This window comes from Onychostruthus taczanowskii, unplaced genomic scaffold (genome assembly GCF_017590055.1).
Source record: "Onychostruthus taczanowskii isolate IOZ18803 unplaced genomic scaffold, ASM1759005v1 scaffold2, whole genome shotgun sequence".
NCBI classification, from domain to species: Eukaryota; Metazoa; Chordata; class Aves; order Passeriformes; family Passeridae; genus Onychostruthus; species Onychostruthus taczanowskii.
Genome location: NW_024499239.1, coordinates 6,985,679 through 7,011,592, shown reverse-complemented (window position 1 = coordinate 7,011,592; position 25,914 = coordinate 6,985,679). Strand labels below are relative to the sequence as shown.

General features: G+C 41.5%; 1 protein-coding gene across 4 annotated transcripts in view; it reads left to right on the top strand.

Moving 5' to 3' along the window:
• Positions 1 to 25,914, top strand: part of LIMCH1 (LIM and calponin homology domains 1) — a 174,224-nt gene that overhangs the window by 135,965 nt on the left and 12,345 nt on the right. For 3 of the 4 annotated variants that reach the window (XM_041403125.1, XM_041403124.1, XM_041403121.1), the window contains 12 exons: positions 152 to 306; positions 491 to 890; positions 4,200 to 4,421; positions 13,802 to 13,895; positions 16,335 to 16,501; positions 17,173 to 17,278; positions 19,495 to 19,523; positions 20,537 to 20,620; positions 22,283 to 22,375; positions 23,334 to 23,438; positions 24,797 to 24,933; positions 25,727 to 25,857. In XM_041403125.1, coding sequence (XP_041259059.1) covers positions 152 to 306; positions 491 to 890; positions 4,200 to 4,421; positions 13,802 to 13,895; positions 16,335 to 16,501; positions 17,173 to 17,278; positions 19,495 to 19,523; positions 20,537 to 20,620; positions 22,283 to 22,375; positions 23,334 to 23,438; positions 24,797 to 24,933; positions 25,727 to 25,857 — 1,723 coding nt within the window. Of the gene's footprint in view, positions 1 to 151; positions 307 to 490; positions 891 to 4,199; positions 4,422 to 13,801; positions 13,896 to 16,332; positions 16,502 to 17,172; positions 17,279 to 19,494; positions 19,524 to 20,536; positions 20,621 to 22,282; positions 22,376 to 23,333; positions 23,439 to 24,796; positions 24,934 to 25,726; positions 25,858 to 25,914 lie in introns of all 4 variants that reach the window. The other variant, XM_041403123.1, reaches the window with a different exon arrangement.

Below are 25,914 nucleotides of genomic sequence, written 5' to 3'. Positions count from 1 at the left end.
CATTGAAATGAACAGTGCTGCCTGCAGGAGATGGGAGCCTAGTCCACAGGCAAGAACAAGTATTGCAACCAGCTGGTTGGGTTCATTGTTACCTGTGGCCACTTTTTAGTTATTTGCAGCTCTGCATTCTGATGTCTTCCTTCTTTCACAGGACCTGGCTCGGTGGAAGAGTCGTCGAAGGAGTGCTTCACAGGATTTGATTAAAAAGGAAGCTGAGAGAAAGAAAATGGAAAGGTTATTGGCTGGAGATGGAACAAATGAGCGCAGGAAAAGCATCAAAACCTACCGAGAAATCGTGGAGGAGAAGTACGTTGTTTTAGTGGAGCGTAGTGGCGTGTCTGAAAATGCTGTGTGCTCCATAGGTGATAGGTAACTGTGGGCAGCCATGCCTGCAGACCTGAGCGAGGGAGAGGGAGGATGTTGATGGAGCAGAGGAAATGGCTGTGATTTCCAGTGTTAATGTGATGGTTTCTCTTGTGTTGTCTTGCAGAGAGAGAAGGGAGCGGGAGCTTCATGAGGCATACAAGAATGCAAAGACACAGGAGGAGGCTGAGAGCATCCTCCAGCAGTACACTGAAAGATTCACTATCAGTGAAGCTGTCCTTGAGCGTTTGCAGATGCCAAAAATTCTAGAAAGAAGCCATTCAGTGGAACCAAATTCCCCACTGAAAGACCCAAATCCTCTGAGATATTTAAGGCAACAGTCACTTCCTGCTCCAAAATTCACTGCCACAATTGAAGCAACCATTGTTCCCACCACTGAACTAGAGCCCAGCAGTTCAACAGGACGCACATCTCCCAGCAAAAGTATCTCCAAGGCTGTGCCTATGCTGACACCCAAGCCTTATTCACAACCCAAAAATACACAGGAAGTTTTAAAGAACTTTAAGGTAGGATACATCACATGCCCCAAAGTCAACCAGGAGGCAAAGAGATCTTGATTGAGTCATCTGAACATATAAATGTTTAATACAATTATGTAGAAATGGTGGCAGCATTCTGATATTATAAAATTCAGCTTCATGCTCTGTGCAGCTTCTGGTTTAATGGTTTCTTCATGTTTACCAGCTTTCTTAGAATCTTGACCTCTTCAGACTGAAATATTTGCACTGATCATTTTAAATCAGGCTAAATTTGATTGGGAAAAGGGGGAATTTAAGAAAAAAGCAAGGTGTTTCCTCAAAAAGTTTTTAGTAAAGAGTATGTGGTCATGTTTTTTGGTTTTGAGCAAAATGGAAGGTGCAGAGAGTATGGAGGCCCTGATTTTTGAAGCAAGACCTGAACTGACTTTTGTGTCAGGGGTCTGATTTTTGGTGTACCCAAACAATTTTGGTGTAACCAAACAATTTTGGTGTACTCCTTCAGAGCCGAGAGCCAGCTTGCCCAAAGATATGCTGTCTTAAACATGCTTCTCATCAAGGATGAGTGGGGAAATCTGCTTCAGAGGCATAAAGAGAGGATTTAGCTTGTGCATGGAGGTTTAGTGAAGCAGGTTGGTTCTGGGGTAGCAGAGTAACTGGAAATTGATGGTGAGAGAGGGAGAGTGGCTCCATTGGATCGCAAGAACCGTGAGCAGACTATGAGAGTAAGACAAGTAAGAAAACTTGGATGAAAGCAGTGTGCTGGGAATAAGTCAGCTATGATTTGTGGGAGAAGAATAAGAAACAATATTCTAAAACCAGAATATGAAATCTGATGAGTGTATCTTTTGACTGGGTGGTTGTGGAGAATGAGAGTAAGATACTGAACTAATGATGGAAAAAGCAAAAAACTGGGATGTATTAAAAAGAACAGACCAGAATAAATCAAGTTTGAAAACATCTGCTGTTCACAGTGCCTGTACCAAAATTGGAGCTTACCTAAGTCTCATAGTAGTCATGTTGTGAACAGCATGAATGAATCCTACTGGCATGGATGCCCCCTGTCTCTAGAGTTTGTGTTCCCTTCTGTCTGCCATTGCACATACTTTGCAAGTGGCATTCAAGGGTCCCTGAAGGCCTGCTGATATCCCAGTAGCACTGCTTCTAAGTATGTTGAGGTTGTTTACTTTCTAAAAAATAAGTCAGCTCTTTGTAGCTAGTGAAAAAAGTATGCTGTGATGTATAATTTATTGAAGTCTGTCCCAGCTCCTGTGGAAACCACACTCCACCATGTTTCCTAGTTGAAACAAGAAACTGATAATTCCTGTTTCTCCTATACCCTGGTTGGTATGCCCCGAGTTTACTTTTTAGATATCAGTGAATCATGGATCTTTGGTTTTTTTCTGATCCTTGCCACTTTTTTCAACAGGGGACCAAGATATGTATGTATATCATCATAATGTTATTGCATATATAATTCACATATGTGGGAAGAAACTCATGAAGGCTCCTACGCCCCATGAGCCACCACAAAAAAATGTTTGAATCTTGTTCACATGATGTGAAAAAATCTGATTTGTCTCAGTAGGAATTATTCCCTAGCACATGTAGTTGTTGCATTATTTTCCCTTGAAACACCAGTCTGTCAATGATTCTTGGCTCTGGTGACAATGTGTTGACTTCCTCCAGATCAGAAGGAAAGGAGTATGTTTGTTTAACTCTTCAGCCAGGACATCTGTCCTGTTCATCCAAACATTTGGTTTTCCTCCTTAATATAAATAGAGAAATGCCTTAGTCTAAACAGAGACACTGAAATGGATGGTGCAGCCTGCCAGTGTTTTCCTGGACTTTTTATTTTTGAGATCTCTCGTAACCTGGCTCTCTAGCAGATAATCCAGCACACAGTTCCAGAAGACTTGGGGCTCACACTTGTGTTTGGAAATAAACCCTAAGAGAGGTACTGTGTTAAGTGGATGATGTCAGTGTAGAAAGGGAGGGAACATTTTCATCTGAAAAACACTCAGAAGGAGTGAAACAGGTGGTGGAGCTGATTGTGCAAGGGCTAACTGCCTCCACCTTCCTGCACATCTGGCAGAGCTAAGGATGGCTCAGAGATGGCCTCTTAGTTAATCATGTTTATAAAGAACAAGCCTCTGGATGCACATGTACAAGAAGTCAATGGAAGGAGTTTGCCCTTAGCCTGCTTCTGATTATATATACTAAGTTGGAGTGCCACTCTTGAGGTATCCAAGCTGTTCACTCAATAAATAAGGAAGAACCTCTGTGCACAGAGTAGCAAAGCCCTCCTTACTCCTCCTTAGGCCAGCTGACAAGCCTGTAAACATCTGTGCTGTGGCCAGATAGGAGCACAGGAGCAATGTGGTGGTACAAGACATGGTCCTTTCCTGGTCTCTCTCCACCTGGGCCCACTTAAGGTGAATGGCTAGCGAGTTCTCTGTAGCAAGACTTCTCCTATATGCTTCTACAAAGAGCTCTTCAAACTGAAGGGAGTCTTTACCTGCCACCTCCATTCAGAAGTCCAGTGTAAAAGTGCCAAGAAGTTGTATCAATTCAGAGGAAGAAGCCAAAACATATTTTGTGCTTTCTTCTTTGCTTAAAAGTTCCTTAGCAGGAATATATGGCCACAAAGGATCTGGCTTGACCCTGAGAAAAAGGTAGTTAAACTGTTTCGACACTCTCATTTTCAAGGAGATTGAGTAAATTAATTTTTAGGAAAGCACCTATCTATTTGACTGCCTTATGGAGAGGGTGGAATGGCTAGTTTCATTTGCTGGTGCCTTGATTCCCTGTTATGAACAATAAGGAAACAAGCAGATGAACTCTGCTGCTCCTGTCCCTTCAAAGTTCACATGGCAGTGCTTCAAAAAAGTACAGACTGCTAATACTGTGGTGAGGTCATTGAGGTACATAAACGGTTCATCAGCATAATTAGTCCTGGAGAACCTGCTTAGCCCTTGCATAAGGCCATGTAAAACCCAGCAGTTTTGGTCTAAATTTAACATAAAAATTGATTTTTTTAAGCATCCTTTGATCTGTGATGCCCACAAAGAGTGTCTGTATGTTACTGGGAGAACGGAATGTGGGAAACCAGGAAATCCAGAAAAATTATTTCCTTGTGCCTGTATTTTGTTTATGAGCCCTCTAGGGTCACAGGGTCTTCTTCTGTTTTGGCCTGTTGAATGAGATATGTGCTTGGCTTCATCCCTCACTGATAACACAGACGGTGTTCATGATTGTAGTATCATGTTGAATTCCTAATTTCCTAAATTCCTTTGAATGTTACTTGTCTCAGCATATTTATTTAACTGTATTCTGCAGGTAGATGGAAAAGTCAGCATGAATGGAGAAAATGTCAACGGCATGGAAGAAAAGGATAAAGAATGTACAACAGTAATATTTACTCCTTCACCAACCAGATCTCTGAAATTTGATGGAGTAGCCAGAGGGGACAAGCCCCTGGCAGAGTTGAAGAAGGAACCCCCAAGTGTTGAGCTCAGTTTACAGAGGCCTGCCACTCAGAGTGTGCACAAAGAGCCAACAGTAAGACCAACACGAACAAACCAGCCTTACTTTCTGTGCCAATTTTCTGTCTCATGATGTGTTTAATCACTAACTAATGATACCCGAGTGCCTCTGTTTGCCTTATTGCAAAAGGGTGTGCCCAGACCAGGAAAAAACTATAAGCAAAACCCCAAGTCCTTTGTAAATTAAAGGCTTCTTCCTTTTGTATGTGGGTAGAGAAATAGGAGGGTAAATTTTAAAAAACTTTTTGCAGCCACTGGGGATTTTGGAGGGATTTTTTTTTTTTTTGTCTTTTTCTTTTTTGTTGTTGTTTTGGAGTTTTTTTCAGATGCCATGCAGCTGATAAGCATGCTTTAAATGTGCTGGGCCAGGGAGAAATTTATTCAGTGTCCCAGCCGTTGTGCAAGTTTATTCAGCGCTTCTTCTAATGTAAGCTGATTAGATCAGCAACATAATTGGACTGTGTGAGCCATTATAATTAGTCTCAGTTTTCAGTTTTCAAAAGAGGATGTGGATGTGCTGGCAGTTTTGAGCATTTGGTTTTCATTCCCCTCTCAGAAACATTAGAAAAGGGGATAAGCTATTGAAATGCTCAGAGGGGCCAACATGCTTCTTAACTGTCTTATCAGAGAAACAAATTAATTTTACCTTTTCATCTATCTCTCCCCCTCTTCCCCAGAGAAAAAGGCAGGAGTAAAACTAGAGCATATCACAGCAGGCATCTAGATGCTACAAAACTGTAATAAAAGTAGATAGTAAAAACAAAACAAGAAATAAGGAGAGGATTGAAAAGAGAGCATGTGAAAGGCTGCAAGCAAGAGACAGCAGAGGGAATTCTCACCATTTTTTCCTGTGTAACAACAAAGAGAATTGGAGATGTGGTGAGAGTTGGAGTATGATAATTTTTTCTTTCATCTCTGATTTCATCCAAGCATTGGCCAGATGGATAACAGGGAGCAGTCAGAGATCTGTCCTGGGGCATGATGGCTCATTCATGAGAAAGGGTTTGTGTTTTACTCCCCTGCTTAATGCCAGTCTCTAGCGATGGACAACCAAACCATGGAGCCTGCAGCAATCATGGCAACTGGAATGTGTCATGAGCACAGACTTGATTCTGTCAGAGAGAGCTAGTATTGAGTCAAAAGTTAATGATTTGCAGGGAGGGCAGGGCTGAGGCTGCTCCTGTCACAACAGTTTGGCTGCGAGGGAAAAGCCAGGTAAGCATTGCATCTGATACAGAAGAGCAGGTAATGGGAGTGTTTGGAGAATAAAGAACCTCAGCTTGCTGGAGATTAGAATTTCAATGACAATCAGAAAAGTAGCAAAGTGGAAATGTTAATGTCTCCTTTTTTAGGAATTTCAGGCCTAGTTAGAGTTATGAGGAATCTCAGCAGCAGAAGTCACTTAGTTCTTGAGTGTGCTTGTATCTGTTTGATGTCCTATCATCCTCCCCTTTCTACAGCTTTGAGGATGATATGGCCAGCTGAATGCAAATTTTTCTGTGTCTAGTTTCTCCTTCCAATTCTTAGCTCTTGTGGTGATACTGGCAAAGGAGGCAGAAGAGTTTGACTCAGATTCCTTGTGACTCTTGACATTTACAGAATAGCTCCTGGTTTGTCAGCTTGAATGCACTTAATGATGAAGCCTACAAGAGAGAATGACTGTGCACCAAAATGGTGCTAGTGACAGAGTGTCTGTGCTCTAACTACAAATTTTATATCACTAGCCTCACAAATCCATCAACAATGTGATTGGGTAGTGCAAATTATTGTAATTACTCCTGGCACTTCAGCTTCAAGCAAAGGTATGTGTGTTAAGTGTGTCAAGGACAGAGGAAGGAGAGCAGATAGCTTTGAGGGGGATCTTGCATGGGAAAACAGGTGGAATGTAATGAATGTGATGAGAGAGAAGACAAGAAGATTTGCCTGTCACTGGAAGAGAATTTACCAGCCTAAAATAAGATTTCAGGTTCTGTTTCTTCTGGAAGTTTACTTCTCTTTTCCCAAATGCTTCTTTTTAATGTTACAGGTCTCCATGCCTCAGACTAAGGCATGGGCAGTATCTTAGCTATTGAGCATACAGGAGAGCCTTGGTTTGTTGATGGAAAGGGCTTAGATGCAAGGTTACAGAGATGGGACAGGGTACTGGTTTGGCTTCTCCACTGTGGGTCTTGGGACACAGACGAGCACTGCTATAGACACCTTGGTATGGATGTGATTGGTCTGGGGCCTTGTTTGAAAGAACTAGGGAGCTACGCTGGACTCACTTCACTCAGCCTTCTCCCTGTACTTATTTTACTTCAGACTTTGGACAACTAAGATGATGTCAGCCTCATCTGCAGACCCTGAAAGGCTAAATGATGTAACCCCTCCTAGGAAGGTTGGGAATCCAGATTAGGAAGTATAAAATCCTTCTGGGCTTGTTCCACTCCCCATAAAATGAGACCTCTTGATCAGTAGGATGCTGCATCTACCTGTCACTGTCAGCATTCCAGAAGAGAAAAAGAGGTGTGATGTTTGCTCCAGGGATGGGACTTCCAAGCTACATATTCTTAGAAGTAAGGAAGCCTTCTGAAAGCCTCCACTATCACCTCCCACAAGGAGAAAATAAGGCTGTAGGTTTTATCTGATGCTTAACCCTTCTGACATTCCAGAAGAGGAGGAGAAAATGACAGAAACAAGCATAGAAAAGCAGCTGAGATGAAGAAGAGCTGTCTAGAGTGGAAGAAATTACTGAAGCTCTTTTGCCTTGAGAAGACTTCTACAAATTAAGCATATTTTCAAAGCCATTTCTAAACTTGCTTTCACTGTGCTTATTTGTATATTTTATATTTCAGTTCTTGTTAGCTGTGTCCTTCCCAGGCTTTGAATAAGATTCACAGGCAATAGTTCTGTTAAGAAGTTATGAGTCAGAGGTTTGTTTTTTCCCCCTTTAGTTGCTTGTAGATTTGAGTTGGTTTTGTGTTTTATTCATTAATTTTCTACTCCAGGTCTCTTTTGTGAAATATTTATTTCTTTTCATATACACCTTACCTATGGCACTCCTGTCCGCTCCTTCTGATTCTCTTCCTGTTCTTTACATGCTCCTTCCTCCTCCTTCATCCCTCATAGGGCTGCTCCCCTGCTGTTTCTGTTCATTTGTCAAACGGATGAGTTCTGTCTTCTCTCAGCCTGGCAGGCTTCCCTTTGAAGTCCCTTCTGTAGTCCTAGTTTGAATCTGTCTGGCTGCCCTCAGGCATTGTCTGCAACAAGGGAAGATGCAATGCAACTGTACTCCAACAGTGCTTTTGGTCTGAAGTTTATTTAAGTTGCACCACTTAAAACACTAATACTGTTGAGGCTCTTGAGGAGCTAGGGAAGTGCAGAGATCATTTCCTGTGGGTGAGACCTCAGTGTCAGTTGTCTTTTTGAGAAGAGAAGGACTCCATCTATATGTGAATCAAATAATGTTTGGCAACCAGAGATTGACTGGGAGACATATGTACATCCTGCCTAAATCTACTATGAAATGAGATGCAAAAAACTGCAGCAGGTGGGCAGGACAGTAAAGAAAAATATTATCAAAAAATTTACTTATATCTCTAGAGTATAGGTATTAGGTAGAGTATAGGTAGTGTATAAGTGATTTTACAGGAGACTTACCTTTGCTTAAAGCAGCTTATGAAATTTTGCCTATGATTAAAGGCTAAAAAGGATAAACTTGACCTACAAACAGGAGGAAAATATCCCACTGGTGTTTGTGGAGCAATGTGGTGCTAAGAGTGGTGGTAGGTAAAGCATACCTATACCTCTCAATACAGTTGGAAAAACTGGGGCACGAGCCCAAAGACTGATCAATCAGTGGCAATACCAGCAATAAGGTGAAAATCATCTCCTCATCCTGGTCCTACCTGTTAGCCATTTAGGCTGTGTTTTCTTCCCATTTTACAGAATAGTGGCAGACACTACCAGTGCTGAGAAGTTGTATCTGCTAGCTCTTTGAATTAGAAGTTGGCAAAGTAAATATTTTGTTTTAGAACAGTGTTTGTACAAATTTTAGTGTAGGGGAATTAATTTGGCAGTAAGTAAGTAACATCACTTTATTTTAACCAATCTTTATGCAAGCACGTAGAAATTGTTGGCTTCCTACAGCTCTAACTATAACTTTGCTCAGATCAACCAAAAAAAAAAAATAAAATAAATATAGGCAGCAACCTAAAAGAGACAGGGTGAGGTGGTGGTGGGGAGAGACAGCTTTCTTTTAATTTCTCTCTAGCTAACTTAAACTTGTCCATTTCTACTCACTGCACGCTTGGCAAAAAGTGCACTTGTTTTCTCTATCCAAGTAACACTCTCCTTCATGTGGAAAAATTCACTGATTGAACTGAGATTAAAGTAAAAGCTTTCTTGTGGTTGAGGATTGTTGCCCAAGCTACAGGAGAGCAGGGCTGAAATCCTGGTTTGTACATATCCGGTAAGACAAGTCTTTGTTCTTTGATTCATTATGAGATACACTCGTAGAGTAAGTCTGTCTGTTCCAGATTGACAGCTTTGCCTCGAACCACACATGAAAAGATGCACGGAGGGCTGGACTACCTGAAGGGAAAAAGGTGTAGGATGAGAAGTGAGAGCAGCAAGCTTCAAAGCAGCTAGAAGGGAACTCTGCTCAGCAGGTTACGAGCATAACATGCCTGTCTCCTGTCCTTCAGGCAGCCATGTACTTTTCACTGTCTGTCAGTGAAAGAAGCTGATTTTACACCCCAGTTGAGCAGTAATAACTCTAATGACTATGAGGAGTACTTCATATTTTCTTGCAACATTTTCAAGACTTCTCTGTCAGTTATTGATTGCCCAGATCTTTTGTTGTAAATAGCTGGCCTGAATATAGCATTATATAGCTGGCAGATGACTTAACCTGTTGAAGCAGTGTTTTGGCTGTAGTACTATATCTGGCATAGCATGCAAGAAACCAAGCTGTGGCAGCCCAAGGCTGTGCCATCATTACCACTCACATCAGCTGCCAGCATTAATTTTGATGAGGAAATCTTTGTAGAAAAAATTTTTAGTCAGTGATATGTGTAGAATTCTAATCACAGAAGTTTTGTGATTTGTCAGACAATTTCTACATGTGGCTATTGATGTTGCAACCACTTTCATTCCTGAATGTTTTTACGGAATTTAAATTGTAGTTTTAACCTGATTCTGTCTGATATCTCTGCATTCTCAGTGGTTCTAGACAGCTTGTTTTGTGATGCTTTCATATAAAATACAATAACAATATATTGTATTTCACATGATTTTGTGTGCAAGCAGTGTTAACTGAGCTATATTTTGATTTAATTTACAAGAAGGATTAATAAAGTTCTACTGCAACTTCCTTTGGAGTTTGTATTCTTGTAGAAGTTGTGATAGTTTGTGTGCTAGGTATTTCTGTTTATTGTGTTTTTAGGCTTTTATTAAGGGTGTAAAGTTCTGCCACAGCAGTAGCCAATATGGCCATTTCTGGCTTGCATGATCTTAATCAAAGAAATGCTTGGACTGATATCCTAGTTTATGTGATTAAAATCCTGTCTCTCACAAGCTGAACTAATTTATTTTCATGCCTAATAGGTGTTTGGTAACACTGTATGCTTGTGCTTGTGTCTTTGTTAAACGGATAATTCCTTTAGCAGAGCACAGGTGTTGCTTTGTCCTCTGTACTGATGTGCTCATAACCACAACTGCCATCACAGTATTTAACTTTCCATCATTAATTAAGGCTAAGTCATAAATGGGGAAGCTTACTTTAACTCCTAGGCATCCAGATGCATGGGACAATCAAAACACCCATCCAAGTAGACAGCATTCTTCAGTATTTAGAAGTTTTAATAGGACAGTCTGGACACCAGGCTGGTGTGTGGGCAGAGATAATCACAGCCCCCCTGCACTGAGGTTTTCCGTACTCCTCTTGAAGGCTTCATTGCCTGTGGTGGTGTTGTGTGACCTTCCCTCACAGGCACCTCAGCAGAGCCTGTGTTTGAATGGCTCTGCTGCCCTGCAGAAAGAGACCTCTGCCCCCACAGACACAAATGACAGAAGGGTGCTGGGAGGTTACATCAGTCCTTCATCCCAAGGCATGAGAGCTCCACCCAGAACTGAAGCACCTCAGAAATGTCACTCACTAGGTTACCAAGTCTTCCAGTCAAAATACAGTCCTCTTAGGTGTAATGAAATGTTTGTACACCTTTTTTATGTTCAGTGATAACATCATAATTTGATTACAAATATTTATGAAATGCGAAGCATGATAATGTGTGGTAGAAAAGATATTTTATCAATTGTATCAGCACCAGAATTTTCTTAAGTGTATCATATACCTGTGGATAAAGTACTAGATAATACTACATTAATTTGGTGTTATAAATAGAATTAAATTTAATGGAAATAAGAGAGTTCCCCAGTGAAGTTGACTTAATTTTTTTATAAATTAGTTATTAATCAGTTTTATATTTTTAGCTGTATGTCACTACTATTTAATTGCTCAGCAGAGGGAGGAGAAAAAGTCAAGTCTCATGAGCAGGAACGGAACTTCTGCAGCATGCCATTGGAAAGTCAATTTTCCTGCAGCAAGTAGTAGCTCTTTTTTCTATAAATAACATTTATGTCTGATTCAGCCTCCTGGATATAGGTTATGGGTAGGTTTAGTTATTGTGCTTGTGCAGGACAGCTGTATGACAGCACTGTGTTTGGGTTCCTGAGGTAACTCCAGACCCAGAGGTGATACAGATGCATCATGTCTGTGCATCATGCATCCCTGCAGCATTCATTGAGCAACAGTGAATTTTAGCCCCTCTGAGAGGCCACAGTGGCTGTGCTCTTTCTCCAGCAGCAGCTGACATCAGCAATTGACTTTCTTGGTAGTTTAACACTTTTTGTATTGGCCCCGGGAATATAACAGTTCATAGCTTTAAAGCCTCTGAGGTTGAAATTAAAGTTGAATGTATTTATTTATTTAATTTTTCAATTTGGACAGTTCCTTTTTGAGAGTGAAGGGGTGAATTCCTCTGTTTTGCCAGAAATATTATCAAAGTAAATATCAGTAATTGAAATCTACAACAATTTCTTTGGGAGGGCTTATGGTTTGGACCAGTGGGTGTGGAGCCTCTTGCTTTTCCATGAAACCTACCTTGTTTAAGGCAAATCCTGAGTTCTCAATAATAGCCATTTGTTTAGGTTTAACAGAGTTTTGTAGGTTGTAGAATGACATAGAATAATTCAGGTTGTAGGTCTCTAGCTGAGTCTGCTGCTCAAAACAGTATCATACATGAGATCAGAACAGGTTGCTAAGGGCTTGATCATTCAAAACTTGAAAATCTCTGAGGACAGAGTTGGCACAACTTACCCAGCTAGCCTGTCCTCATGCAGAAAAGAAATACTTACTTCTGCTTTAAGCAAGGTTGGGAAGGATTTCCTGTAGCTTCTCCCCTGACAGCTGTTGCATCAAGACCCAGAACTGAGGCTGAAGGGGGAATTTTCTTTAGTTGCAGTAGAATTCTGCTGGGGTTTTTGTGATGAAACTCCCAGTGACACACCAGGCTGGCATCCAGATGAACTGGGGGACAGAGAGGTGGGTTATATGAAAGAAAAGAGCAACTAAGTGGCAAGAGATGAACCTCTGGGCCACAGGACTTGCAGTCTTTGGAGCATTTCTCTGGGGCTGTGTTTTAGTCTGTGCCTCATCTCCAGTGACCATCCCTCCTGGGAGTGTGTGAGACTCGGAGGGAGAGGTCTGTGCTTTCCTCACTCTTGGTATAGATGCATTCACAGGTGGACATGGTAGAGAGGAAGTCCTGAAACTTTCCATGTTACCTTTTTGGAGACACTATTTCACTTTCTGCCTCATCCAGTTCAAGACCAGCTTTTAGGCAGGTGGGAGATGTGTCTCCATGTCTTGCCTGGGGTAGAGGCTGAGGATGGCAGAGGTGAGGGTGCACTGGAAAGTGGTGGCAGTGACGAGGATGGCAGGCAGCCAGCCCCAGCAAGCGCTGCCGCTTCTAGAGACTCGTGGCTGTGATCTGGCGCCTGTCCTGCTGAGAGGTGGCAGCACAGCCCTTGGCAGCTGCAGGACCCTTCTCTTGTTCCCAGCACTGCTGGCTGCCTGCTGGGCTTGCCTGGGTCACTGGCCCTGGCCATGGCCCCACACCAGTCTGCACCTTTTCCTTGCAGGGCATCTTCCTAGACATGATCCTGCCCCTCTTGAGAGCGTGTCTCCCTCCACAGAGGAGACAGGGCAGGGATTCACAAGCTTTGGCAGCAGTAAAGTTCCCTGGAGCTTTGTGGGGTGCCCACAGGTGTTGATATCCTGTTGGCATTGCCAGCAGATGTCTCCTATGACGGAGCTGTGAGAGCCCAGGCCTGTTTTTCATGGGGCATGTTCAGATAAGGGGCCATAGGCTTATGTGGGCCTGCAGGGATAGGAAACAGGATCCATACATAAGGTGAGGATTGATTCCTGCCTGCAGAAAAGAGGAAATTTGATCAGATTTCCTCCTTTGCAGCTGTTAAGAAAATGGAGGAGTGGGAGGAGGACAGGAAAGAGAGTATACAACAGGCTATTTCTGAAATATGTTACTTTTTATTTCAAAAATTAGTCTGCATGTTTTATTTTCCTCCATTGAATGTGCCATTTTTTAGATCTTGGATGCATTTGAAGCACAAGCTATCAGCAATCGCTATTAGCTTTGCTGAATATTTTTCTTGGTTTGCCTTCTGGAAAAGCAGATGTGTGGTGGAAGCTGCTGAATAGATCAGCTGAAGTGTTACCCTTGTTTTGACAGTGTAGTTTTAACTCTGCAACAGCCCTGTCCAGGTCAGGAAGCTTGCTTTTCAAAGGCATTTGAATTATTGGCTTGATACAGTCTCACCATATTTTTTCAGTCCTCTCTTAATAGTGTTTCAAGTATTTCATTACCTTTAATACAAACTCTGGCTTTTCCCTTCAGATAACAGATTGTTTAGACAACCGTGAAATAAAGGAAGTATTTCATTACTTTGCCACTTTCCAAACCCTAGTATGTGCTATCTGTTCACTAATGCATACATTTGTGTGTTATTCTGGAAGGGGAAACTAGGGGTGAAATGTGTGCTTATCTCCAGCTAACACAATCCAAGATATCCTACAGTTTTAAAAGCTTGTAGGAGCTATTCCAAACCAACAACATTAATGGCTGATGATGAGGGATTTGAAAAGGAGATTAAAGCACAGCCATTCAATCCCAGAATGGGCACATACTGCTCTGAAACATTCTCCCCAACGCCCTGCTGAGCTCCACACTGATGTGGTTCCGACACACTACAAAGGAGCAGCAAGCACTGCCTTGAGGAACTAGCACATACTTTTATTTCCACTGTACTCACTCCATGCTGTGTTCCTCTCTCCAGGCCTCCCCAGTGGAACTGGATGGAGCTGACAGCCTGCAAGCCGAGCCCAGCCCCAGCAGTGTGACACCTGCCCCTCCGGAGTGCCCATCCCCAGGTGGGTGTGCTGCTGCCCTCACCCTGCCCTGCCCGTCCCCAGGTGGGTGTGCTGCTGCCCTCACCCTGCCCTGCCCGTCCCCAGGTGGGTGTGCTGCTGCCCTCACCCTGCCCTGCCTGTCCCCAGGTGGGTGTGCTTCACCCCTGCCCTTGCCCTTCCTCACTTATGGGCCCGGGCTGAGGCACACTCTGTGGCAGGAATCCGCTAGGAGCATTGCCAGCAGCACCAACAGGACTCATTAGAAAATGCTGCAAATGTCAGTAATCTTAACATAAAATGAAGTTGTCTGTTGTCACATCATTCACTGTAGCAGCCTCCCAAGGGATTCACTAGAGCCCCTGTGGCAGGAGGTTTTTCAGGTGCAGCTGGACAGGGTGCTAAAGAATCTCCTCTGGCTCCCTTTCCCACAAGAGGTGGGACTAGATGCTCTGTTGAGGCCCTTTCCAGCCTGGACTGTTCTGTCTTTCTGTAGTTGAAATGACACACCTGAGTTGTCATCTGTGTGACTGAGAAGACAGTGCCACAGCATGCTGTAACCAGAAAGCAGCAAGGGCAGAAGCTACCAGTCAGTAATAGTTTCTGGCACATTTTTTCCCCCTCAAGACATTAAGGAATGGGGACAAAGAGTAAGAAGGGGCACTTCGCTCCCCTAGGGGCTTTAAATGGACAGTATTGTGCAGACTTCTAATTTTCTGCCTTAAAGCCTTTATGCATGATTCCTAATCTGAGGAAAGGAATTTGCTGGTAGAATTTTAAGCTGTTTTCCTCAAAAGTGTGTTTCTGAAACATTGTCTTGAGTAGGCACTTTATTTGCTGTATGCTATTATACAAGGTCATGGTATTTTTTTGTTGTTCATTTTTTTAAAATGTGTCTATTAAAGTTCAGCTTGGAATGGGTAAGTAAAAAGTACTATGTCAAGTAGGTGTTTAAATGAGATCACTGGCTGTAGTTGGTATGTAAGAATAATGCTCCTATTTGTTGAGGATAAATGTGACTTAAACAATTGAGCTTTGCCCTCAAACATCAGTGAGGTACCATTCCCCAAAGATTAGAAGCACATGGGCTGTTAGCAAGGGCTCATTAGCTGCCTTAATTACTTTGGCTCCTAGATGCCAAAGTACATAGTTTAACAATTTTGAATTGCATCTGGCAGGTAATGTAGAAGGTGCAATCTTGTAATGAAATGACAAAATTCTCCTCTCAAGAGTAAACAGTGATGAGCTGGTGCTGTCTACAAATCACAAAGCCATCTTGGCTGCAGCTCCCCACCTGTCAGAAATGCTAAACCTTAAGTACTGACAGCAAATTTTAATATTGTCTGGCAAGGAAAACTGACATAGCATTGCTAAAATCGAAATGATAAAGTAACATGGAGTTTTCATTATGTCTGCTTGGAGGAATGGATGGGGTCCAAACTGTGTGAATTTGTAACCAACCTCCTCTGCTGCTCAGTACAAGCCAAACACTTCCATGCTGTGGCCCCTGTGCCTCTAATGGTGGGGGAATGGTTCCAGAGGAGGGTGCATCTGCCTTGACAGCAGCAGCTCTTGTCTCTTCTTGTCCACATTCTTTGTGGAGTTGTGAGCTGCATCTCTTTCTTAGCTTATTCTCCCAGCCTGTCAAAGAGGTGTACTCAGAAGCTGCCAATGCTGCTGTGGTTGGAAAGGGGACAGGATCTGCAGCTTCTCCTGGAGGAGGTTGGAGAGATGTCTGGGTGCTTATTTAGTGCCTGAGATGCTGGTGACAGCTCTGCTTCCAGTGGTGGTATCAGCTATCAGCAGTTCAGCTGTCACAGCTGTCGACCTGTGTGCTTCTAGGCCCTTCTCCCAGGAACCAGCATCAACTTGTAGGGTTTCTTTAAGAATTAGATGACAACTAGGTTATTCCAGTCCAAGGCTGCCTGTTAGCAGTTTGTTGTCTGATGCTTAACTGATTGTCAGTGGAAGTGGTAGGTTTAGTGAAACTAGGCAATATGAAATATCCTCCAGTGCTGATAGTGACAGCAGGTCATATAGCTACTTATCTCTGTAACATCTTAGGGTAGGATTCATCACATAAGTAAAGAGATCTTAGCTCAGTAGGCCAATTGTAGGTTACAGCTCATCTTACCCAGAGGAGTGCCTGACATAAAAGTTTGTGTGATTCTTTCCCAAGGACTTCTTCTCTGTTTTGGTTGACCATGAAGGGTGTCCCATGATGCCCAAGTCAAGTGTAAGGGTATAAATTTTGATAGGTGAATTTCATTCTTTGAGTCTTGTCTTCTCTGAGAGATTAATTTTTCCAGTGTTGAAGAAGAAATTTTATTTTTTCAAAACATACCGTAAATGGGCTCACAGTACGTCCAGTAAGAAACTGGACTGTAAGAAATAGGCATGTTTTATTTGAAAAAGTATCTTAACCTTGCAACATTATCTCTTATGTGTCTGGATTGGGTTTAGATCAAAAGCAATTCAAGTCAACTGCAGCTTGTTCCAGCCCTGTTGTGAAGAGATTAGAATTTCTTCCCAGTCCTGTCCCTTCAGAGGAAAATGCTTCAAGCAAGAAAGATGTGAAGAAAGCTGAAACAGAGCAGCAGAAGGAAACAGAGCTCTCTTCTACACAGGAGGTATGTACAGGCAAGAAAAAGAGGGAGTGGGGATAAAAAAAAGGAAAAAAGAAAGAGAAATATCTTACATAGAAATGCTTATTGTGCAAATTGGTAATTTTCTCCATAAAATGTCACTTCAGGAGTTCTTTCAAAACATGACCCTGAAGGATGGTTTCAGCTGCCAAATCGTGTGGTCATCAGAGAGTTCCCCCTCAAAAGGAACTCCACAGTACATGCCTATAGCATTTGAACCTGTAAACTGGTGAGACTAGAAATGAGAACTTAACCTACAAACCCCAGTCCCACCACCTGTTGGGAGGGCAGGGTATCCAGGTGGTGCAGACAGTGGAACTTATCCTCTTAGTCCTCCTGAGGTGCTGAACAAGTGCTGGTGGTGGCAGAGGTAAACAGCTGTGACCATATTGTTCTTTCAGGTAAGTCAGATGTTGGTTAGTCAGATGGTGATAGAGGATTGACTTTGCTGTGCAGGGCAGTGAGAATGTCAGCAGGAAATAGCTACCAGTTACTTACAGGACTTCAATACTGCAACTCCCCGTTGTCATTCTGGAGATAGAGGGTTCATCTTTGATAATGTTGTTTCAGAAAATAAGTAGAAAGGGTTTCAGCTGACCTTTGATTGAACCTGTTCCTTTTTAAGTGTTGTTTTCTGCTCCCAAATGTCTGAACAGGCAATTAAAGTAAAAGCCCTGGAAGAAAAGGGGAGTGTAGTGCTGCCATTTTTAAAGAAACTACCCGAAACCAGCCAAGTTACTCTGCATAACTCTAGTCTACAAGGTGAGCAAAAAGCATTTGGAAAACTCAGCCAGACAGCAGCTGAATATGGGCATGTGGTGTTCAGGGAGAGGTGCCTAATCCACCACTTAGGAGGGTTTTGGAGCTAAAACAGTAATTTTCTAATTTCATTGACTGATACTGGTAGTGTGGATTCTGTGATGAAAAGGATTCTTCTGGCTATTCCTCTTAAACACAACAGCAGGAATTTGACACAGCAGAGGGAGAGCTGTATCTTGCATTTACCTGGCCTGGCAGTAAAGGCTGTATTATGTTAATGAGTGTTACATACCGCTGCTCACAGATGAAAATTACTTAGCAATTGGCTTTATCTCACAATAAAATTTTCTGGAGATAAATTCTGCACTGAGCTGCTCTTGTGGAGCTCGTCTTCATAGATGAACAATACACATATCTGACCACATCCTTGAATTTGACCACTGCCCAACACAAGTTCTCACAATGCCTTTTTCATTGCCTTCATAACAAAGTTTTGCTTGAGACTGATAATGTTTAGTAGTTTGATTTTATATTTATTTTAAATATGCATAAATGTAGGTGTTGTGGAAGAAAAAGAGAAAATTTGACTGAGGGTTTTTTTCCCCGTAAGAACTTCCTAGCTTGTTAATCTGTAGGTAATATACTGATCAGCCTACCGTTTGCAAGGTTAAAACTACTGAAGGTGGTCCAGTTTGAAAAAACTGAAGAGTTTTTTGCGAAGCCATGTAGTGATAGGACAAGGAACAAAAACTTTATCCTGAAGGAGGGTAGATTTAGATTAGGTATTAGGAAGAAGTTCTTTAACATGAGTTGCGCAGAGAAGTTGTAGGTGCCCCATCCCTGGAAGCCTTCAAAGCTAGTCTGGATGAAGCTTTGAGCAATGTGATCCAGTGGAAACTGTCCCAGTCCATGGCAGTGGGAATTGAAGCTAGATGATCTTTAAGATTCATTCCAACCCAAACCACTCTATGATTGTCTAAAAAGGAATGGAATTCTCACATGTTTTAGTGGGTAGGTGCAACCCAAGCAGACTTTGAGAACAATATCATTTTATGTTAAGCAAATCTAACCAAATAGCAAGTAAAAGGTTGTAGGTCTCTTGCCTTGTCAGTTTTCTGACTGGTGCTGAAACACTTGGCTGCTCTCTAGTGTTCACAGCATATAGAGCACTGAAAGGATCACAAAATGCATTAAAACCTGTATCTGCAGTAGGAATGACTGCAAGCACCGTACAAAGACTCAAAAGGTGCCATGTTGCAAAAGTGTATTTAAATACACACAGTCCGTGTGATCTTCAAGTCCATTGTAAATAAATCGCCATGGACCAAAGCAACTGTAGCCAAATCCTTCCTGTGGCCAAGGTGGCTCAGGTCTGAGAGTCCGTCATCACCTTTTCACCACGCTGTTTCTTGTTTTGTCTCCGTGCCCTTGCCTGCAGAGCCGCCCCGCGGGGCCATGGTTCCGCTTAGGGTCCGCAACCACTGGCGGCGCTCGCAGTTTTTCTCGCAGTCAGGTAAATGCGGCGTGGGAACAGCTCCAGCCCTCCTGCTCTCCAGCCACAGGTGTCTTTGGACACGGCGCTGGGTGAAAGCTGATCATCACGGGCCCTTGTTCTACCTCTCGCTTTCGTAGAAAATATCTGTTCCTGCTGCACAGTTGACAGAGAGCTGTTGGGTTGCACATTGTTGTGATGCTCTGGTTTCAGGCACCCAAAAGAAATCCCTTGCCTATAAATACCTTTTTTCTTAATTTCTTTTAATCAGTCTAATTTTCAAAGACATTTGGATAGAAAATGGCAATGGTTCTCTTCGTAACTGTGGCTCTTGAGTAGTGTAGTCCCATCCTTTTAGCATTGCTGTACTTTTTCCTTCCTTGCACTGAATCATGAAGGGAAAAGTAGATCAAGGTAGGTAAGATTCAGTGTCTGAACACTGCTAACATCTGTGGCCAGAAGTAGATGGCATTAGCTAGTGGTAGAGTAGAACCTGATATTAGTTAATATTGTGCTCCTTTAAACCCAGATAAAAAGTAGTTTTGTTGGTGATGGGTATAATCTGGTTTTCTGATTTATTTGCTTGCAATTAGTCCTTGCATTTGGTTGTGGGAGTAAATAGGAAACTAACATGCAGATATAATGTAGATTTATTTACAGGCTGAGGAAATTTTGCTATGTTAAATTTAATCTCTCATTGTTCTGTTTTGTTTTTTTTTTTTAATAGCTGATTCTGATACTGGTGATAAATCAAATGTGAGTACCTTTTTTGCATTATTGTTTGGTTTAGTGATTTGTGTTTAGCAGAAATTAATGCTTTATGCAAACTCTCTTGTGACATCCCTAAATCAGAATGAGAATTTTTTTCTCATGGACATGTAAGAGGAAAAGTACAACCCAAATCAAGACATTGTCTGAATCTGGAATTCATGCATTCTCCGCTCATCTGGAGCTAGCTATACAGTATGTGGTGGCTGGAGCCACTAAAGCTTCACAATCTCTAAATAATATGTAATTCTAAATTATCCATTGTATTTTAAATGCATATAAATTAAAGGACTTCACAATACTACTGTTTCCTCAATGAAACAAAAAAACCCAACACACCACAAATTCTACTCTGAAGTACATAGTATTTCACATTCTGTTTGTCATATAGAAATAGACATCATCTCTTCCTATGATATTCAAATACTACTTGTAGTGGAAAGGGTTATGGCAGGAAGTATCTAAAGTTGCCCTTGATTATAAAGATTTTAAACATACCATGTGATAGGATCCTTAGTGAAGCCTGAGGATTTATTTTATCATGGATAAAAATTAAAAGCAAGGATATAGGTTTTTGTGCTGGCAGACATAAAATGAGAGAATATTTTTTGCAACCTAAAGTTGCTTTTCATGTTGTAAAGAAGATTCTAGAGAAGCAAAATACTTATGTTCTTTAAATTTGAGTCCCTGGAGGTGACTCTGTTCAGTAATGCTTAGAGCTTTCTTTAAGACCTTCCCCCCCGCCGCCCACCTTCACCTGAAGTTTCCCAAGACTTTCTTTGCAAACCAAATAATTCTTTTATCATGTGGCTACAAATGGGCAATCCCAAGTGTCAGTGAAGGTAAGAATATTGTTTGCTAACTGAGAGAACCTGTATCTAGTTCCCAGTTTCCCATTGTAACGTCATTGGCATGACTTAATCAGGCCCAGTGCAGTTTTCTCTGGTAGCCATGTGAAGTGTGGTGTCACAGTCTAATAGCTTGGTTTTCCTTCATGTAAGCGGTTCAATTTTTGGTCCTGGGATCCAGAAGAAGAGCGAAAGCGCCAGGAAAGGTGGCAGCATGAGCAAGAACGCTTGCTTCAGGTAGGGAAGAAACTGTATGTCTTCCACTGCGTGGTTCAGCTGTTGGATTGTTCCTTTGGACAAAAGTTGAGCATTTTGTGTCATGTTTTCCACATCCTCTGTGGATGCTTGAGCAAATTCTGTGGCAGTTGAGTGATAAATGAGAACCACACACATTCTGTGTGGTTTAGGGACTCTCATGTCTCCCTTCCCCACTCCATGGAAAGACCAAAAGGACTTGGTCCTGCAATCCAGTGCAGAGTTAAACGGAATATGTTGGTCCTCAATTATATTTAAATTATGCTGAGCATAAACTGCAAAACTCTTAATTACTTGGAGCCTCTTTGTCAAGACTGACATTTGCTAGCCTGGATGCCTCTTCTTTAACTCTTCTTTAAAATTATGGTATGGACTCCTTTTCATAGGAGTCTGCTTTGTTCACAGGTTCTTCTTGGAAAATACCAAGCTGAACTTGGACATGAAAGGACTTGGGTTTGAGGGGGTTTTGTAAGAGAGGGAAATATCTTCAAGACAACCATTAGTTTTGCCTAATGGTACAGTGAACTCTGAAAATTCTAGATTTGTGTCCTAGTTGGAAGAAATGCAATGGACATGAGAACCTGAATCTCCCAGTCAGTCAGGAGTGTCTTTTGAAACTGTGACTAGCTTTGATCCCAAAGATATCACATCTCACAGAAAAGCAAACAACTGTCCAAGGATGGAGAATAATAAAATCTTTTAATCCTTTAAGAAGGACTTGTGTATCTCTATGCTTTCTTGAGATCATCTAATTTTGCACCTCTTAAAACAGTGTAAAATTTTCATAATAATTTTTCTGGCAGAGGGGGGTGTTCTCTCAACAGTAAATGCTTATTTTCTGTAATAGGCAGATGTGGTTACCAGTCTGAACAGATGTTGGAACTGGTGTAAGAGGGAAATGGAAGTCACCATTCCTCTCCATATTCAAACCAGCTCTGGCAAACAATTTTAAACACCTCTTTGAGATAATTTTTTGTCCAAAACTCTGTGAAAATCATTCTTAAGAAATCATCCCTTCAAGGGAGAAAATAATATATTTAGCTAATTATAATCTTACTCTCTTCAAAGCTTTGCACACTATTTATCTCTTAAACTTGCATAGTTGTTCATCATTCATTAAATTGTATTGGCATATCTCTTAAATTAGTCCTATTGGCATATCTCTTAAATTAGTCCTGTTGGCATATCTCTTAAATTAGTCCCAGTATCTGCAAAACCTGCTTATTTATATGCTACTTTGCTGAAGTTTTTAATGTACAACCATTGTCTCAGTGTTTCAGGCTCTGTGAAATATTTTTGAAACTTAATACAGTAAGATACACAAGAAATTATTAATATTTTTGAGTACCAACTTAATTTCTGAACAAATATTTTAAAAATTCTACGAAATTAAACTACTTCTAATGTGTCAAAAATTCCTTGAAGTTTGAAGGTGTTAAATGTAAGTCCTAGGAAAAAATGAGCAAAGTGGAAAAGAAGCTTTTTTTTTTGACACCTGTGGATGTTTCCAATTTTTATCCTTTTATTTAATCCTATTTCTGATTAAATCACTCTTAGCAAATTAATTTTTGCTGTGGAGGTACTACAGAATTTACTCTTAATACTGAGTGCTCTGAATTTATCTGCATTTGTGTCCATGTACAGGAGAAGTATCAGAAGGAGCAGTACAAGCTGAAAGAGGAATGGGAAAAGGCCCAGAGAGAAGTTGAAGAGGAGGAGCGTAGATACTATGAGGAGGTATAAGGCTCAAAGGAGGAGGTTGTTTTGGAGGGCTTTTTTTTGTATTTAAATGCACCCACTTTGGGTGCAAAAACACCACCAAAAAATCATCCCATACCAAGATTAATTAATGAAAATCCTCTTCAAGGCTAAATTCTGAGGAGGACTGTTTCTCTTAAACACTGCCATAGATGTTGAGGAAGAATATTTAAATATTTGGACATATATCCTCAGCACCTCCACATAGGTGGAGGTGTCTAATTGCTGTGCAAGTCTGGGTGAGTCAGTACAGCTGTGTCTGGGCACGCCCAGACTTCCCTGCAGAGGCAGAGCCCTGTGTATTTTGGCATATACTTGTTGCCTAGACTTGGTGAAACTCCAGGTGAAATTGTTGTCTTGCCTTGGGTTTGATCATAGAGGAATTTTGAAACTGGCCTTAAGAAAAAAAATCCACAGGAGATGTTCAAAGCTTGCTGTTGTGGAATATTAACAATCTAGAAGATAGTGGTTTTCTTCTGTTGTATGTGGGTCATTATTAAAGGAAACTGGAAAATGTTTATAAGTTTGTATATGCATTATGTAAATGTATGGTTTCTCATCTGTGCTTGAGGGACATACTTGTGGTCTAAACAAGAATTTCTTTCAACTTTCAGAATAAGTTTCTCATGTACCAAGGGTAATTTCATACTTTCATATTAAACTTAATATACTTGTGCTCGGCTAAACAATAGTTCTATGCAAGTGAAATATTCTTTCCTGGTTTGGAAATTCCATCTCAATGGTAAAAGGAATGGAAATACAAAACCTTGAAGCAAATTAAAAATTGAGGTGTTACCATTTTTCTTGGTACCACAAGTCCTTATCTAGCCACCTAAATTTGGCATATAGACAAATCTTATTTTTCTTATGTTTCATAAGCTCACTGTTTACATTCTGTATATTTAACCCCCACTCTCTCCTGATCCTCTTTCTTCAGGAACGAAAGATAATTGAGGATACTGTAGTTCCATTCATTGTTTCTTCAAACTCTGCTGAGCTCCTCTCCTCTTCTTCCTCCACCACTGAAGGAAACAAGACAGTGGTAAGTTTCTCATGGAGTAGTAAGGCACTGAAGAGTAAGCCATCTTTAGTGCAATGTTTAATCCTTTGCTAAAGGCTGTCAAAGTCCAGGAGCAGTAAGGGTAAGGGTATTCCCTGGGTCCCATCTCTAACTGGTGATGCCTCAGAGTGCTGTAATGTACAGATTTTCACTGAATAGCTGTATTCCCAAGGAAACTGCTATCATCCCATTTTTACCAAGAGCAGAGAATGATACTTTGTCTGCAACTGCTCTGTTCCTTAGCCAGTGCTGTGAAATGTTAATTTTCTTCAAAAGCCAACAAAATCTTAAGTGGTTTGCCTGAATACAAAACCTTGAGTGTAAAATAGTGCTTTTTATATATATCTCAGATAAGACTGAATCCTACCTCCCCAATTTTCCTCCTTTTCTCTACCATCATCCCTCCTAGAAGGCAGCAAAACAAACAGAGGAATGTTTAGTCTCTCTGTTTGTCTGGCTATTTTTTTCACTCATGCAGCAAAAAATGTTTAATTCAATGCATCTAGCATCTGATTAAGTTAGTGTTTGCAGAGATCAGGGAATGACACCCCAGGTTAGATCACAGTCAAGTAAATGTGGGATTCACAGATGTAATTTTCTTTTGCCTAAGGCACCTGCACCCAGTCATCTGCCTTTTTCCATTGAACTTCAGGATTAGGAGTACTTGTATCAGTTGTTTCTCCTCTCACTCTTCCTGCCCCCCTGTTCTCACTCATCCCTGTGCAAAGGCATCAGACATGGCCAATTTTCCACATGGCTGTATAGCAGTAACTTTCTTGCTGGAGCTGCTTATGCCACAGTCAGGACACTGCCTGCACCCAGAAGCAAAGGATCTCATGCCATTGCTTCTTCAAGCTCCACAAGTGAGGTATGAACCACTCCTGTACCACTTTGGAAGTAGTACTGGCATTGCCCTTTGAGTATGCCCAGTGCATGTGAATAATGCTTTGCTCCTAGGCAGTGACATCAAGCTGAGGTCATTCACAAAGTCCTCACAAGTCCAGTGGGAGACTGTCTAGACTCTCAAAATAATTCAAGGATTTCTGCCAAAGATTACATAATGGGAAGTTTTAATTTGCCATCCTTAGTGCCATAATTGGTACCTAACTTATTTCATGCTCAGCTTAGTCCAACCAGTTGTTGCTTCAGCTAAAATCTTAATTAAATCCAAAGTTAGCTTTACCAGGTTCAAATGGTTCTACTGTATAAATGTGAGGTGTTCTTTTTGACTATAAGGTGTGTCAACACAATGTATCTAGGGGCAGCCTGTACTTTTCCCATGTGTGTACCAATGCCAAATTCAAAGGGAGATCCTTGTTCCTTCTTCATCTGTCTTCTAGAGCTCAATTGATTCAAACAGCTGTCCAGGGGAAGGCAAGCAAAAAGAAGTTACAAAGCAGAAAAAGCTGCTCTGGGAGCAGGACAGTATGTCATCTCTGAAAAGCAAGGAAAGTGAACTCTGGCAAGAAAAGAGGAGGTATGTATTAACCCTAAGCATTTCATAACCCTGTGGAGCTTTGTGTTCTGTTGGCTTCTGGGATATCACATGTGCCCACAATTGATGCTGGAGCATCAGCACTTGGTGGCCTTGATACAATATATCCTGACCAGGATTCACTGGCCCCACACACAGATGCACGTGTGACAGTGCACAGTGCTAGTTGTGCATATCAGAAGTCTTGCATTTTCCTTGTATGGCTTTGCAAAGAGGCTGTCACAGCAACCAGATCAGACCTTAGACAGGTCAGACATCTGTGTACATCACTGCGCTGTGTCTTGTTCACATTTCACAAGACATCTGAAGGACTAAAGGAGAGTAGCTGTTTTCACTCAGAACCTGTGTGAAATTGCCTGGCTGTCTCAGAAATGCCATACCCAATCTTGCCAGGTGGTGTTTGAAGTCCTGGACTTTGCTCAGCTGCTAATTAACAGGTTTCACAAAAGAGAAGAAGCATCTGATGATGCTGAGCAGTGTATAGAGAACATGGATTAAAGCTTTTTTTCTGTCAAAGAAGCCCTTTTCTACAAATCCAAAATGATCTTCAGCACATCTAAGTGGCAGTTTGAGGTAAGCAGAAAGGTTTTGACTCTTTGGAGACAAACTTGTTAATTCATCAGTTTTTTCATTGCTTTGTCATTGCAAAATTGACACAATAACAAAAATCTTTGTAAAAAATAGACTGATATTCAAAAGTCTGATTTAGCCATTATGTTCTAGGTGACATGTCTCCTGGCTTTATTCATACAATGTGACTTATTTTTATTGGCAGTGGAAATAAAGTGCTCTCAGGATACCCAGCGACTGGTATCCTGAAAGGAGGAAGTGAGCAGGAGCACCACATGCTGGTGATGGAGCGCAGCTCACCTGCCAGACTGAGCCTGCCACTGGCCCAGGATGACAGTAAGACTCTTCCTGTGCATACGTTCTTCTGCAGATAGAAATCAGGCAGAAGCCTAA